Below are 14,245 nucleotides of genomic sequence, written 5' to 3'. Positions count from 1 at the left end.
TGTGTGTGTGTGTGTGTGTGTGTGTGTGTGTGTGTTTGTGTGTATATGTGTGTGTATGTATGTGTATGTGTATGTGTGTGTATATATGTATATGTGCATGTATATATTTATCAGTCTGGCGAGTAAACAAAAAAATTTACTAGCCAATGGCGATTCAATTGCCAAGGTGTTCATAGAGGGCTGTACAGTAGAGTCTTTGTGACAGTGTGACTTCAAAACCACTGAAGATGATTACTGGGTCATTTCAGATGGGTCATTTCAGATGACCCAGTATTATCAGAAACTGTCCGACTGCGGTTATTGAAAATGGCTGGAGTTTACTACTATAACCACTTTAGCCACTATCAGATTCAAAAAGAGGCACATTTACAGTAAGAGCTGAAAGTTTCATAAATCCATAATCAGACTTCTGGTCCTTCTCCAGTCTCAAACCAAGCATTTTAGACATCTTAAGATGCCATTTGCTGCCATACAGAGTGGTTGTGCGCTGGACAATCTATGTCCAGGTGGCTGGTCGCTTATCTGTTTGGGGAGAGGGGTTTTATCTCCACACTCTATGACCTGCATTTTAGATCAGAGCCGATAAATATTTCAGCTGAATTCTATTTATAACTCACAATGAGTAAATAAATACAAAATATATTTTATCTGTCTTGCACGATAGTTCATTAAAAACTATTAAGGGTCCATGTATCCATGTACACTGATTTATTTAGCGGTTTGCTCAATATTTAATGTTCTAGATCATGCTTTAATTTGAGTTTCCTGCAGTTAAGTTTGTTTAGTTACAGCTGTGTCAAACTACATGTGTTGCATTGATAAGATTAATCAGTAATTGACACTAATAGCTAGTGTGAATGAAGGCTATGTGTAGTGTATCTGTGATAATTAAAACTAGGCATAGAGGCTAGATACTGAAGCCAAGATCAGAAAATATATGTAAGTATGTATATTTATTTTTTAACTTTTAAAGTACATTAGCATACTGACTATTCAAAAGTACATGTACATGAATACAGACTAAAAGCCACAGAACTGTTATGATTTCACTGGGTCTTCCAGGAAGAAATTAATACTTTTATTTAGCAAGGATGCATTATATTGATCAAAAGTGACCATAAAGACTAAATCTAATCTCTTTTAAATAAATTATTTTCTTTTAAACTTACTGTTCATCAAAGTATCCTGAAAAAAATGTATCGCAGCTTCCACAAAAAAATAGGCAGCAGAACTGTTTTCAACATATTGATAATAAGAAATATTTTTAGAGCACAACCTCAACATATTAGAATGATTTCTCAAGCATCGTGTGACACTGAAGACTAAAATTATGGCTGCTTTGCCATCACAGGAATAAATTACTTAATTATTTTAAAATACTGTATATTAAAACTAAAAAAAGTTGTTATAAATTGTAATAATATTTCACAAAATTGCTGTTTTTATTGTATTTTTGATCAAACAAATGTTCTCTTGATAAGCATAAGAGACTTCTTTCAAAAATATATTTTTTAAAATCATAAAATCAATCAAAAATCATCAAACTTTTGAACGGTAGTGTATTTCTACCTGATCTAACCCCTTCAGAAACTATTTTTGTTTGTATAATCTTATGTTCTCAGGCTGATTCTGTCATTTTAAGGAATATTTGATGTTAATATAATATAAAATATAATAATATATCAAGTTAATTCAAATGTGTCCACGTGAACCATATTTTTAGGTTATCCGGAAACCTTTTTTTATGCTACTGTATATCTCAACCTCCTTTAAACGCTGAGAAACTGAGCCTTTGAAAATATATCAACTGTTCAGAGTATTCATATTTTAATCTGTTCAGATGAGGTGGGCCTGATACTCTCAGCAGGGTGAATATGCTTTTTGACATACTTCATTGGAACATTTGTTGCCTCCTTGAATATGTTGCCCAAAAAAACTCAGTTCAGAAATAGCCTGTAATTCATGCATTAAGCTACTATCATGCATAATAAGGGAGGCAGTGAGTCTCACTCATGAATTTCAGAAAGCTGGAGGATATACCAAGCTCATGTGGATACACTCTACAGAGCAACACCTGCAAGCTTATATTATGTGGTTACACATGCCTTTCTGAGAATGTACACACTCAGAGAATGTAAATTATAGTCCCCGGCTATCAATCATTTCAGCTTAAGATCACAACTCTGCAGGATCAGAACATTTAGAAGCCATTAGCATTGTTCAGTCTCAGTAATTTCTTAATTGTGCTAAACTTCCAGCATTTAAAACGGCTCCTTACTTTCGCCTGCAGTGAATTCCTGTGAATCCAGAATACCAGATTCTTGAAGAGATCGGATGCAGGAATCTACAAGTTCCAGACCTGTGGTGAGCTCCTCCTCTATATCCTTCTGTCCGTCTGTGAAAAAAGACACGAAAGGTAACTTCATCTAGCAGGCTAATAAGAACACCTACGGCAGAAAATAAAACAGCTCCCTATGATGAGTGTTTCAATAAGCTGGTAGTTACTCAGCAAGGGCTTAATGTTTTATATTGTTACATTTTGATTGCTGTTAGGTTCCGTTGAAATAAAATGCTTTAAAAACATTCAAGAAGTTACACCTATAATTTAAAATTGAAAGATGTAACAATAATGTGCAGTTTACATATTCAAATCGCATTTCTACTATGCAAATAAAACCAGACCAATCTGCATCATTTTAATTTTTAAAATGACAATCTGTAATTCTGAATTAGATATTTCAAAAACACATAGTGATAATACTTTTATTTACAGAAAGTAGGTGTATGTCTAAAAAACAACCATATGGTGGTTAAATTATGTGATTCATATAAGCTAGTCTGTGACATAATTTAATTTACTTTTTAAGGAAATATCAAAAAAGGCTACACTAAAGTCTCAAATGTAATCTCTAAATGTTTCTGGAGCATTGTGACAATACGTATTATGTAAAACACACACACACACACACACAACATCAAAATGAATTGAAATGTTATCACAACCTTTTCACAACATTTTTACAATGTAGTTTTGGTAGTTGGGTAGCTACGTATTTTGATTAAGCATTTTGAAGTACAAAACCCACCACTGAGGAATCTACTAAAAATTTTTTTATTTGAACTTGCCAGGAATGAGAATGAGATGCTTAATCTGGTTTTGTTTTGATGCTTCATCAAGAGCCCAGTATTTTAAAGAGTATGGCGTGACTGCAAGCTCATGAATCATTTATGGGCTGCACTGCTCTTGCTCTTCAATCTCAGCCTCTCCTCAGTGTTTTATGTTCTGGAAGGCAGAGGTTGTCATCTTTGGCTAACGTTTTGCTGTAGCACAATCAATAAAGTCAAAAGTCAACATGTTTCACTCTGACATGCACGGTTTACCACGTGGGCTACTAGATGATGACAACTTTCAAAATGCATTGGAAAAGGTGCTCTTCATGCAACATTCACCTTCTTGTAAGGTTTCAATTATGGATTCCAAAACAATGGGCTGAAGAGCAAGAAAATTCACTTTTTAGCTAGAAAACAGTCCTGTTACCTTGGTTGTTCCAGCGAAACTTTTCATCTGCAGAACTGTAAGATAAAGGATAGAACAGATTTAGATGCATCATCAACACAAACAATGAAGTGAACTCAATCTTTTACCTAATGTTACAATCCTACGCCTGCAACTAACCATTTATATCTTCACTACATGGTCACAAGTGTGTGGGCACCTATTATACCGTATGTGCTAGTTGAATATTTAATTTCAGAATCATGTGCATTAGTAGGGAGCTGGTCTTCTGTAAAAGCTTCCAATTTTCTGGTAAAGCAGACACAAGAGCATCAGTGAGGTCAGGCATGATGGACTCTAGCTCGTGATTCATCCCAAATTTGTTCAGTGGTTCTCAGTGAACCATTTCTTCATGGACCTTGCTTTGTGCACAGGAGCATGTCACACTGGAACAGAAAAGGGCCGTATTTTACTGTATATGTCTGTTTAAGGAAACTGTATGGCTGTATGCTTGATTTTATGCACCTGTTAGTAAAGGGTGTAAGTAAAACAGCCAAATCTTCTAATTAAATGTGGGCGTCCACATACAGAACACGGTTGCTATTTTATTATTTTTTTAAGAAATTAATATTTTTATTTAGCAAGGATGCATTTCATGTCTCAAAAGTAAAAGTAAAGACCTTTATCATTTCAAATAAATGCTGTACTTTTAAACTTTCTAGCCATCAGAGAATCCTGAAAAAACTGTATCACAGTTTCCACAAAAATATTAAGCATCACTGTTTTCAAAATTGATAATAATATGGCTGTCGAAAATTCAGCTTTGCCATTACAAGAACAAATTACATTTTAAAACATATACATAAAAATATATATTTCACAATATTTTTTGAGAACATAAATGCAGCCTTAGTGAGGATAAGTGACTTCTTTCTAAAAAATCTAACCGACAAACTTTTAAACGGTAGTGAACTTTTGACCCTGTGGTGTTACTAAATACTTTGGCTGCCATATACTGCTTATGTAACTGTTTACCCATCAAGTTCATAAACCTATTTGCGCACTTTCTGAATCACATACAGTAACTCACTGATCAATGAAGTATCATCTCTGTTGTAGAACACACAAACAGTGGCTATGATGGTTATGGATTGGGTGGAAATGAAGGCTTGAGGAAGAACGTAGAGCCACATACCCCTAATCAATGACTGTCTTTGGCACCCGCACGGTAAATAGCGGCCTGCCTTACCCGTAACGCTATCAGGAGGCTAAACACTCACCCATTGTCCTTGGAGCCTTACAGCAGCTGCTAAATCACTCTATTGATTTTCTTCCGGCGAGTGTATAAGGATTCATTTTGTGGGGCTGTCTATGTTTGTGCGGGGGGTGACGAATCGCAGAAGAAAACAAAACGCCACATGTTAATAGGGCCACGGCGTTGTTCTCCTAAAACCCATTCATCACCGATTCTTCCACGAACAATGCCTAGACAGAGACAGGCTCCCGGAGAGTGAGCAACAGTGATGAGCCACAAGGCATTTTTACCCGAACCCCCGTTTTAATGAGTGAGTCGACCTGCCTTCAAACAAGCATTAACTGTTTTCATCCTAATAGCTCCCTATAAAAGACAATTACTGGCTAAATATGTCAGGTAATTACTAGCAAATAAATAAGTCCTGTAAGGTAGATAAACACAGATTCAGTTGTGAGATATGATTATGAGGGCCTGAGACATGAAATAAATAAAAAAATTAAAAAACAACTAATTGTTCCCATTGGCTGGAAATTGTCGTTCAATTTCCAGTACGCTATAAGACTGACAATTGTGATATCGCTCTCTAGGACGTCTGGCTAGATAACATCACATTGATAGCACAGAATGAGTTTGTCTTCATGGGGATCATTAAAGCCTTTTAGGATGAAGATATTTTTCTCTCCCAAGATAATTAACTTGAGAATAATGACATGACAGATGAGGCAATCACAGCTGTGGGTCATTGTGTGGTCAGTAGTTAATCACTGTTCTTTATGTGCTCCATTTCCATATTGACTCAACATATTAGCTGAAACACTTGGAGCAATGTGATTTGGGCCATTACAATTAGCACACTGAGTTAGTGTTCTTTGCCTCCGTTCTGGCTAATTTTAATCGTCTACATATTGTTCTGCGATTATTCACTAGATCACAGTCATGGTCAAATAAACAAAAAACAAAGGGGCGTGAACGTCAAACAAATGCAATGCTAACGCTGGTAAATCAATGAGTAATCTCATCTGTTGAATTGTTAAGAGCACCTTTAATGGTGCTCAAAGGTGATATTTCCTACCTTTTTAGCTTAGGTCATAATTAAACACCACCTTAATTTAAGTGAGTTGTTTTGCTTTTGTTGCAGTATGACAAATTCTGGTATAGCTTACAAAAACAGTTTATTCAACACATATATTCAGTGCAATTTCCTCCTTCGCCATTCAAACAGGTCTTCTTATTGAACACTCACGCATTCCCTGTTGACATTTAATTAATTTCTGGACCAGCTGAATGTGGCATTAAAATATAAATATCTAGGGACAGCACATCTGCAATGCTATATTAACCAATCAGAATCAACTTTATGTTTATAAATCCATTCTAAACCAGCTGTATAAATGTCAAATAGTTAAATTATTAACTGCCTTAAATGCATTTAAATATACATTTAACATATTAAAATAAATACATTTTGAAAAATATCTTCCTTGATGTCTGTCTGTCTACAGTATTTATCTATATATCTACAAAAATATATTATTAAAAATATAGAGATATATGAAAATGTAAAACAGGTACAGAATTTATTATTATAAATAAATTATATAAAATGTAATTCATTTTTAACGTAATGCCATCAAATGCATGTGTATTATAATGTCAAATACTGCATTAAATACATTAATGTATACACATTTAACAGCATTACATTAAATACACTTTTTATATTAATATTGAAACACTTATATTTTTCTCTTACTGTCTATCAAATATGCTTTAAAAATCTATACATATCTGTATGTTTTTCATTTTATTCATTCTCTTATGCATTAATGCATTAAATGTGCATGTGTGTGTGTGTGTGTGTGTGCGCGCGCGTTTTTGTGGCAAATGAGGACATACATTTGTATAATGACAAGGGTATGACATAGGTATTACAAGGAGAAGGTGACTTTTCAGGACATTACCCCATGTCCCCACTTTTCAAAACGCATATAAATCACACAGAATGGAGTGTATTGAAAATCTGAAATAGCACAAAGTTTCCTGTGAGGGGTAGGTTTAGGGGTAGGGTTGGTGTAGGGCAATAGCACATACAGTTTGTACAGTATAAAAACCATTACGCCTATGGGATGTCCCCACTTTTCACAAAAACAAACCAGTGTGTGTGTGTGTGTATGTACATACATACACAAACACACAATAACAATCTTAAATCAAAAGATTAAAACTTACATTTAAAAAAAAAATCCAACTTATGTTGTGGACCCTGCATTACAAAACCTAGCTGCCTAAACTGCAGTAATACAAAAAGGGGTTTTGTGTATGTTTGTTACAGCCTGTTTGCCTTGGATTGTCATAGGAGAAAGAAAGCTGAGATTTTGGTGTGAAAGAGTGAAAGTGTGCTATGAAAAGCTGGAACAAAGCTGAGAGCGCCTTTTGTTCACTGCTAGCGTATGTGAAAAGAGTGAAAGAGGGAGGGAGAGGAGCAGGCCGGCCCCAAACCGCTGGGGGTCAATGAGTGCCTCCCAATTGACAAACAGAAAGACAGACACATGCCATCAAGAAAGAGAGGCTGCCTGCTATTTCAAGCTAAATATATATATATATATATATATATATATATATATACATAATAGAGTAGAAGGAATTTAAATGTAAAAACACCTTAACTTACAAAGCAGAATGTCAACTCAAACAGATTTGTGTCTAAATTCAGATTACACACATAAATCTAACCATGTGTTTGATCAAGGGGGTAGGGCTAACTACTTTCCCATGTCTTCAGTGTGTTGTATAAGCTATGCATGTGAAAGGGCTTCACGTGATTATATTAATAAGTGCGGAGCAAAGGCACTCGTCCGTAAGAGCCAGGCCACCCATTATTAAACTCCAGATGAGTGGGACCAAAATAGTCCTTGTTAGTCCTGGTACTGTATGTGAGATATAACATATAGAGCAATTTATCATGTAACTTTTCAGATAGACAGACAGAAACAATCTATTAAACAATATGTAAATTGTAAAATCTGACTTACTTTCTTCAGTGAAACACTAACTGTGATTTTTTTCAAGAATATTCTGCCCACGTCTTTCCTTATCATGAATGAGAATAAGAGCTGTCAAGCTCTAAAGTGACTAAAAGTACTATAAAACTACCATATTCCAAGTCTTCTGAAACTATACAATATCCTTCTGTGAGGAATAGATAGAAATTTAAGTCATTTTGCCAATAGAAGCACTCCTACAGTCTATAAAAATCAGTTTAGCAAGGACAAGAGGAAAGCAGAAACAATCCTGTGTGGGCTTTTGGACTCTTCATGAGGTGATATACGATACACTACAAATCAAAAGAGATGTAACACAGTCCTCAGAGAGGAATACATTTCAATCCCAGTGCGAGAGAGCATCCTGTAATGAGAGAGCCCCTCTTGAAGTGCTGAATCATGGCCGTCTTTCTCACAGCAGAATTGTGTCAGTGGATAAGAAGGCAATGGCTGGTGTGGCACAGATGCTGTACAGCTGCTCTGTGATGGCAAACACTCTTTTACAGTGTATTACTATGAATGGCATGAAGGTAAAATACTCTCACTACAAATCACAGCAATATAAACACCAGTCCCCAGACACCTCTGCAGCCCAGGCTGGCACAAAATGGCTCTCGTCTGGAAACTGCCTCATGAAAATTTATAGTAGTTTTAATATAGTAACACTAACTGTGGTTAAACTACTTCAGTCTGTGTGCACTGAATTTATTTAATACATGAGTTTCACAATTTGAGTTGAATTACTGAAATAAATGAACTTTTCCACGACATTCTAATTTATTGAGATGCACCTGTATTCAAGAACTATGGTAAATTTAGATAAGGTCACTACATTTCCACTTGCAGTATTTCACATGGAGTCTCCAGACTCATTTGAATTCACAAATAAATTAAACATTCTAAATGCTAAAAAAAGATAAACATTGATTTAACCCCAGTGTCCCGTCATGAGGCTAAGACAACAGCAGTTGGCCTGAGCAATTACAGGATCAATCACACATTTCCTATTGCAAGTGTACTTTCTAAAAGGACGAAGTGTTATTTTGAGTGCATCTGAGGATGTGGTGGGTCATTAGGCTGACAGCGTGAGTGATGTCACATGTGGGGAAGCTCAGTGGTTGAGATCTACACTATCCTAGGCTGTCTTAGTTAAGCTAGGCGGCAGTGTGCTGCTCTGTCACAAGGCAGATAAAGTATGTGTCGCTTCCTAGACACTTCCGCTGCCATTGACAGGCATGTAATATAGTCGAAAGACTATTTCCTCTGTGCAAGAATACACTAGAACCACATTAAGGCCCAAAACATTACCATTAATTGATAATAAAGACTTAGTTGATAAAGATAATACTATGATAAATGATAAAGTATGACATTTCAATAACAATTTGTTAATAACAAAATATTTTATACAATATTATAAATCTCTTCCAAATAGTCATTTGCATTCAGCATAACCTAGTTATCTATCAATATAATAATTGCAGGGTCACCCCAGTATTTGTGATGCAGACAATATCCTTGTCTCTCAATCACCAGACTGGGTTTAGTCTACATGGTTAGGCTAAAATCAAGCACTCCAGGTTTATAACTGAACTTGGGTAGCAGAAGAAGCTTTCATCACCCCTTAAGCCTGACAGATTGCTTGCTAAATCAATACGCTCTGTATTCCCTGTACTGTATAGGGAGACACTTAGTGTGAGTCAGCCAGTGCAGCAGACACCCTTAATATGCTTAATATCCTGTAAGAATGGAGAGGGATTGTCTGAGCACAGACACCCTGGGTGCACAGGCAGATGGGAAGGTTTCTTACTGGTCTTCTTACTGCCACTGTCCTTAACCCTATCCCAGTTCTAGACAGGTTCAACAGGATGAAAGAGGACATTCTGAAACAACATTAGACCCCACTGACTTTGACTGTATGGATAAATAAAATTCAGTATTTTACTTTAAAGGATTAGTTCACTCCAGAATGAAAATTCATGATAATCTATTCACTCCCATGTCATTCAAGATGTTCATGTCTTTCTTTCTTCAGTCAAAAAGAAATTAAGGTTTTTGAGGAAAACATTCCAGGATTTTTCTCCATGTGGACTTCATATGGGACCAACAGGTTGAAGGTCCAAATTGCAGTTTAAAAAAAATTTTCAACAATGTGTATACTTTTTAAACACAAATGCTCATCTTGCACTAGCTCTGCGATGTGCTTTCACGACTTAACGCATCACGTATTTATGTTGGAAAGTATTAAGTGTAGTGCCTTTTAAAGCTGCAATGAAACTGCAATTTGGACCTTCAACCAGTTGGTCCCCATTTAAGTCTTCTATATGGAAAAAAAATCCTGCAATGTTTTCCTCAAAAACCTTAATTTCTTTTCGAATGAAGAAAGAAAGAACATCTTGGATGACATGGGGGTGAGTAAATTATCATGAAACTTTAATTCTGGTGTGAACTAATTATTTAAGTATCAATATCAAAATGATGTAATAACTCATTAAACCTTCATCTGTAAATAGCACATATGCACATTCACAGTTCTGTCTATGGACATTTTTCCTTTTTCTGTATATTTTTATTACTATTGTTATTTATAATTTATTGTCTAATCTCTCATTTTATGTATGCCTGCACTTTGTTTGTATTTTCTGTACCGGAAGCTCCTAACTTCACACACTTGGCAATAAAGCTCTTTCTGATTCTGATTCTGATGTGTTTTCATTAAATTTATTTCAGTTTAATTTTATTTTAGCCAAGTGAAACCCTACATCAAGTTGAACTAAATGAAAATGAGAAATGCCTTGGCAACTAGCTAAATTTATTTATTTATTTTTTATTTTATTTTATTTCAGCTAATGTCATCATTTACTCACCCTTAAGTAATTCCAAACCAGTATGAGTTTCTTTAAACTGCTGAAAAAAGAAGATATTTTGAAGAATGTTGGTAACCAAACAGTTGATAGTAGCCATTGACTTTCACAGTAATTTTGCTCCATAGTATGGAAGTCAATGGCTACCTTCAACTGTTTGATTATCAACATTCTTCAAAGTATCATTTTTGAGCTCAACAGAAGAAAAAAAGTCATACAGGTTTGGAACAACATGAGGGTGAGTAAATTTTCATTTTGGGGTGAACTATCCCTTTAAGTTTTTGTTTTAGTTAACTATAATAGCCCTCCACCAATCTACTAAAAGCACCTTGAATCTCATTAACCATTACCTAACTACATAATATCCTGCATTGTTTTTGCACCCGAAACACTAAAGAAATGTTGCACATCATATAACGGTACAAACAGACCCAAAAATGTTGCACTTCATAATGCACAATTTCTGTTCTTGATGCTGGTTGGGTAGCCTATAGGTGAAAAGATTCCAGAATACTACCACACTCTGACATACTTTACCCAGACCGTGCTCCAGGCACCTGAATTGGCCTTTGCCATAATGCTTAAAGTGCACTTTTCTATAATGTATGTTTGACTTAATTTACATACTCACGGCACGCTGCTATTTCAGCTCTCTTAAAGCCTAGTTAAAGTAGATTGCTGGTGGTTAGTGAATAAGAAGCAGATTTTTACAGTGAAATACAGAACACAAAACTGTTCAGTGAATTTGGCCCACCATCTTTCTTTCTATAAATGTATCCTCTTCAAGGGTAAAGAGAAATATAATACATTTCCAAACAGTCTCAATGGACAAGCCTTTCAATGTTTTCTTTCCTTTTCATGTGCAATTTCAAAGAAAGAGGGTATCTGATACTAGATGTACATTCATGCATTTTCTTTTTACATTTAGTAAAATGCTTTTATTCAAAGCAGATTACATTGCAATCAAGGTACACGCTTTGTAGCTGGCATCATAACTCTACCAACTGAGCTGCAGAAACAGACAAAAAGCTTGTTGGTGTGTATAGCAAATGCTGAAATAATGTACATACATTACAAACAGAATACTAATAATAGTATTTTCCCATTGCCTACTGTATGGACAGAAGCTCTCGCTTGCCGTTATACTACAGTGAGATTAGAACATTAGAGCTGTCAAACACATTGTCTCCTCAATGCAACTTATTTACACCACATGCCAACAAAGCATTATCTCTCCTCGAGGCACACATTGTAGACGCGTACACAGTGCCAGCGCAGTCCGAGCTCACAGGAGACTGGTGGACTAATCTGGCAGGAAAACAGTCAAACAGCTTTGGTTTAATACTCCCTCGCTGTGCTCGACAGACAGTGTTTAGTGAGACAACTCCATGCTACAGGATAGGGCTCAACAGTGAACGTCTAATATCGAGTCAAAGGCCTCACTCAGAGCAGCAGATGTTTGACGCTGTGCCGAGGTTCGGTCGGATGAACGTCCTGCTAGAGACAATGAGACAAATTCACTTGGCATTTCCATTGTGACTGTAGAGGCATTTTGCACATCGGCTAATCAGAGATTTGTTTTTGCTGAGTATCAGACAGTTAGCTGAAGAACTAGGCCAGTATTATGTTTGTTAAAAATGGAGTGCTGTTTGAAAAGACCCATGTTTCATTAAACAAGTGCGTCACAGGCTGGAAGTGCTCTCTTAGCCCACGGTGCTTCTCCTGATGCTGTGACTTTCAGCTTGCTGTCTTATAAAAAAGGAACAAATAATAGTCAGTGAAGTGTTTGCATCAGTATTGTTCTGCAATTGAATCAAACACCAGCTAGTAACACCATCACGGATAGTATATTGCTGTTGCAGTCAACAGTAGAAAAAAAACGAAGAGATAGAAAGTGCACAAAGTAAAATAACCCTGAATTGTGAGACCAATCAAAATCCATGCAAAGCCTGATTAGATACTTGAGCACCGTGTTATTTGACTTGCAGCTTCTATTATGACCTTGAGCAGCTTGTTTGTCTGTAAGCTGTATTTGTCTTGAGGAGAGATCTGGCCTAACCTGACTACACACAACAACAGCCAGCAATAAATGCAAGAACATTCAAAGATCGAGCATGAGTAAAAATGAAAGACAGGTTCAATCAACACTGTGGTCGGTGACATCATTAAAAATGTCTTACTTTGAAGGGATAGTACACCCAAAAATGAAATTCTGTCATTAATTATTCACCCTCATGTCGTTCCAAACCTGTAAGACCTTTGTTCATCTTCGAAATACAAATTAAGATATTTTTGATGAAATCCGAGAGCTTTCTGATCCTGCATAGACATCAATGCAACTGATACGTTCAAGGCCCAGAAAGGTAGTAAGGACATCGTTAAAATAGTCCACTTTTTGTGCGCAGAGAAAACAAAAATAATGACTTTATTCAACAATTTCTTCTCTTCCGTGTCAGAATCCGATGCACGTTCATGATAGTACTACGACGCATGCGTGTGCATTCTTCTCTTTGCAAACAAGCCACAATGCATCCGGTTTCTACGTCAGAACACCAGTTCCTGCATCAGCAGCACCACATGCAGGAACTGCACGTCGTGGTACTCTTGTGACCTGACACGGAAGAGAAGAATGGTTGAATAAAGTTGTTATTTTTGTTTCTTTGCACACAAAAAGTATTCTCTTAGCTTCATAAAATTAAGGTTGAACCACAGATCTCACATGGACTATTTTAACGATGTCCTTGCTACCTTTCTGGGCGTTGAATGTGGTAGTTGCATTGCTGTCTACGGAGGGTCAGAAAGCTCTCGGATTTCATCAAAAATATCGTAATTTGTGTTCCGAAGATGAACGAAGGTCTTACGGGTTTGGAACAACATGAGGGTGAGTAATTAATGACAGAATTAAACATTTTGGGTGAACTAACCCTTTAAAGGGGTCATATGATGCGATTTCAAGTTTTCCTTTCTCTTTGGAATGTTACAAGCTGATTGTGCAAGGAGGGGGCTTTGTAGAAAACGAAGCGTTTGAGAGAGGCGGGGCATAGAGGACCTACAATAATGTACAGTATTTGAAAAATAATGTGTTTTTTGAACATTAAAGCATGTCAACATATTCTGTTACACCAAATACACAAAATAATGATCTTTAAAAAAGCATCATATGACCCCTTTAACCAATAACAATCCAAAAAGCACTACAGTACTGTTCAAAAGTTTGCAGTCAGTCTTTAAAGAAATTGAATTAAAAAGAATATATTGACAGCGCTGATAGCCTCGTGGGCAGTGCACCGACATATATCAATGTTGTGCTTGGGGCGTTCCGAGTTTGTGTCCTGGCTCGTGGACCTTTCTTGATCCTGCCCCCTCTCTCTCTCCCTCCCACTTTCCTGTCTACATACTATCCTATTGCAATAAACACAATAAAATGCCAAAAATAATATATATATATATATCATTTTTTAGTGCTGTCAAACGATTAATCGCATCCAAAATAAACGTTTTTGTTTGCATAATATATGTGTGTGTTCTGTGTATATTTATTATGTATACAGTATATAAATACACACGCATACAGTATATATTTTGAAAT

The 14,245-nt window shown here is 36.1% G+C and overlaps 1 protein-coding gene across 9 annotated transcripts in view; it reads right to left on the bottom strand.

Moving 5' to 3' along the window:
- LOC107746909 (catenin delta-2-like) overlaps positions 1-14,245 on the bottom strand; it is a 94,810-nt gene that overhangs the window by 59,476 nt on the left and 21,089 nt on the right. For all 9 annotated transcript variants that reach the window (XM_016561245.1, XM_016561249.1, XM_016561247.1 and 6 more), the window contains 2 exons: positions 3,539-3,573; positions 2,279-2,395 (listed from right to left, as the gene is read on the bottom strand). In XM_016561245.1, coding sequence (XP_016416731.1) covers positions 2,279-2,395; positions 3,539-3,573 — 152 coding nt within the window. The remainder of the gene's footprint in view (positions 1-2,278; positions 2,396-3,538; positions 3,574-14,245) is intronic.

Source organism: Sinocyclocheilus rhinocerous, unplaced genomic scaffold (genome assembly GCF_001515625.1).
Source record: "Sinocyclocheilus rhinocerous isolate Xijiao unplaced genomic scaffold, SAMN03320098_v1.1 scaffold1581, whole genome shotgun sequence".
In the NCBI taxonomy this organism is placed as follows: domain Eukaryota; kingdom Metazoa; phylum Chordata; class Actinopteri; order Cypriniformes; family Cyprinidae; genus Sinocyclocheilus; species Sinocyclocheilus rhinocerous.
The sequence above is the reverse complement of the archived record's forward strand: the minus strand, read 5'-3'. Positions and strand labels throughout refer to the sequence as shown.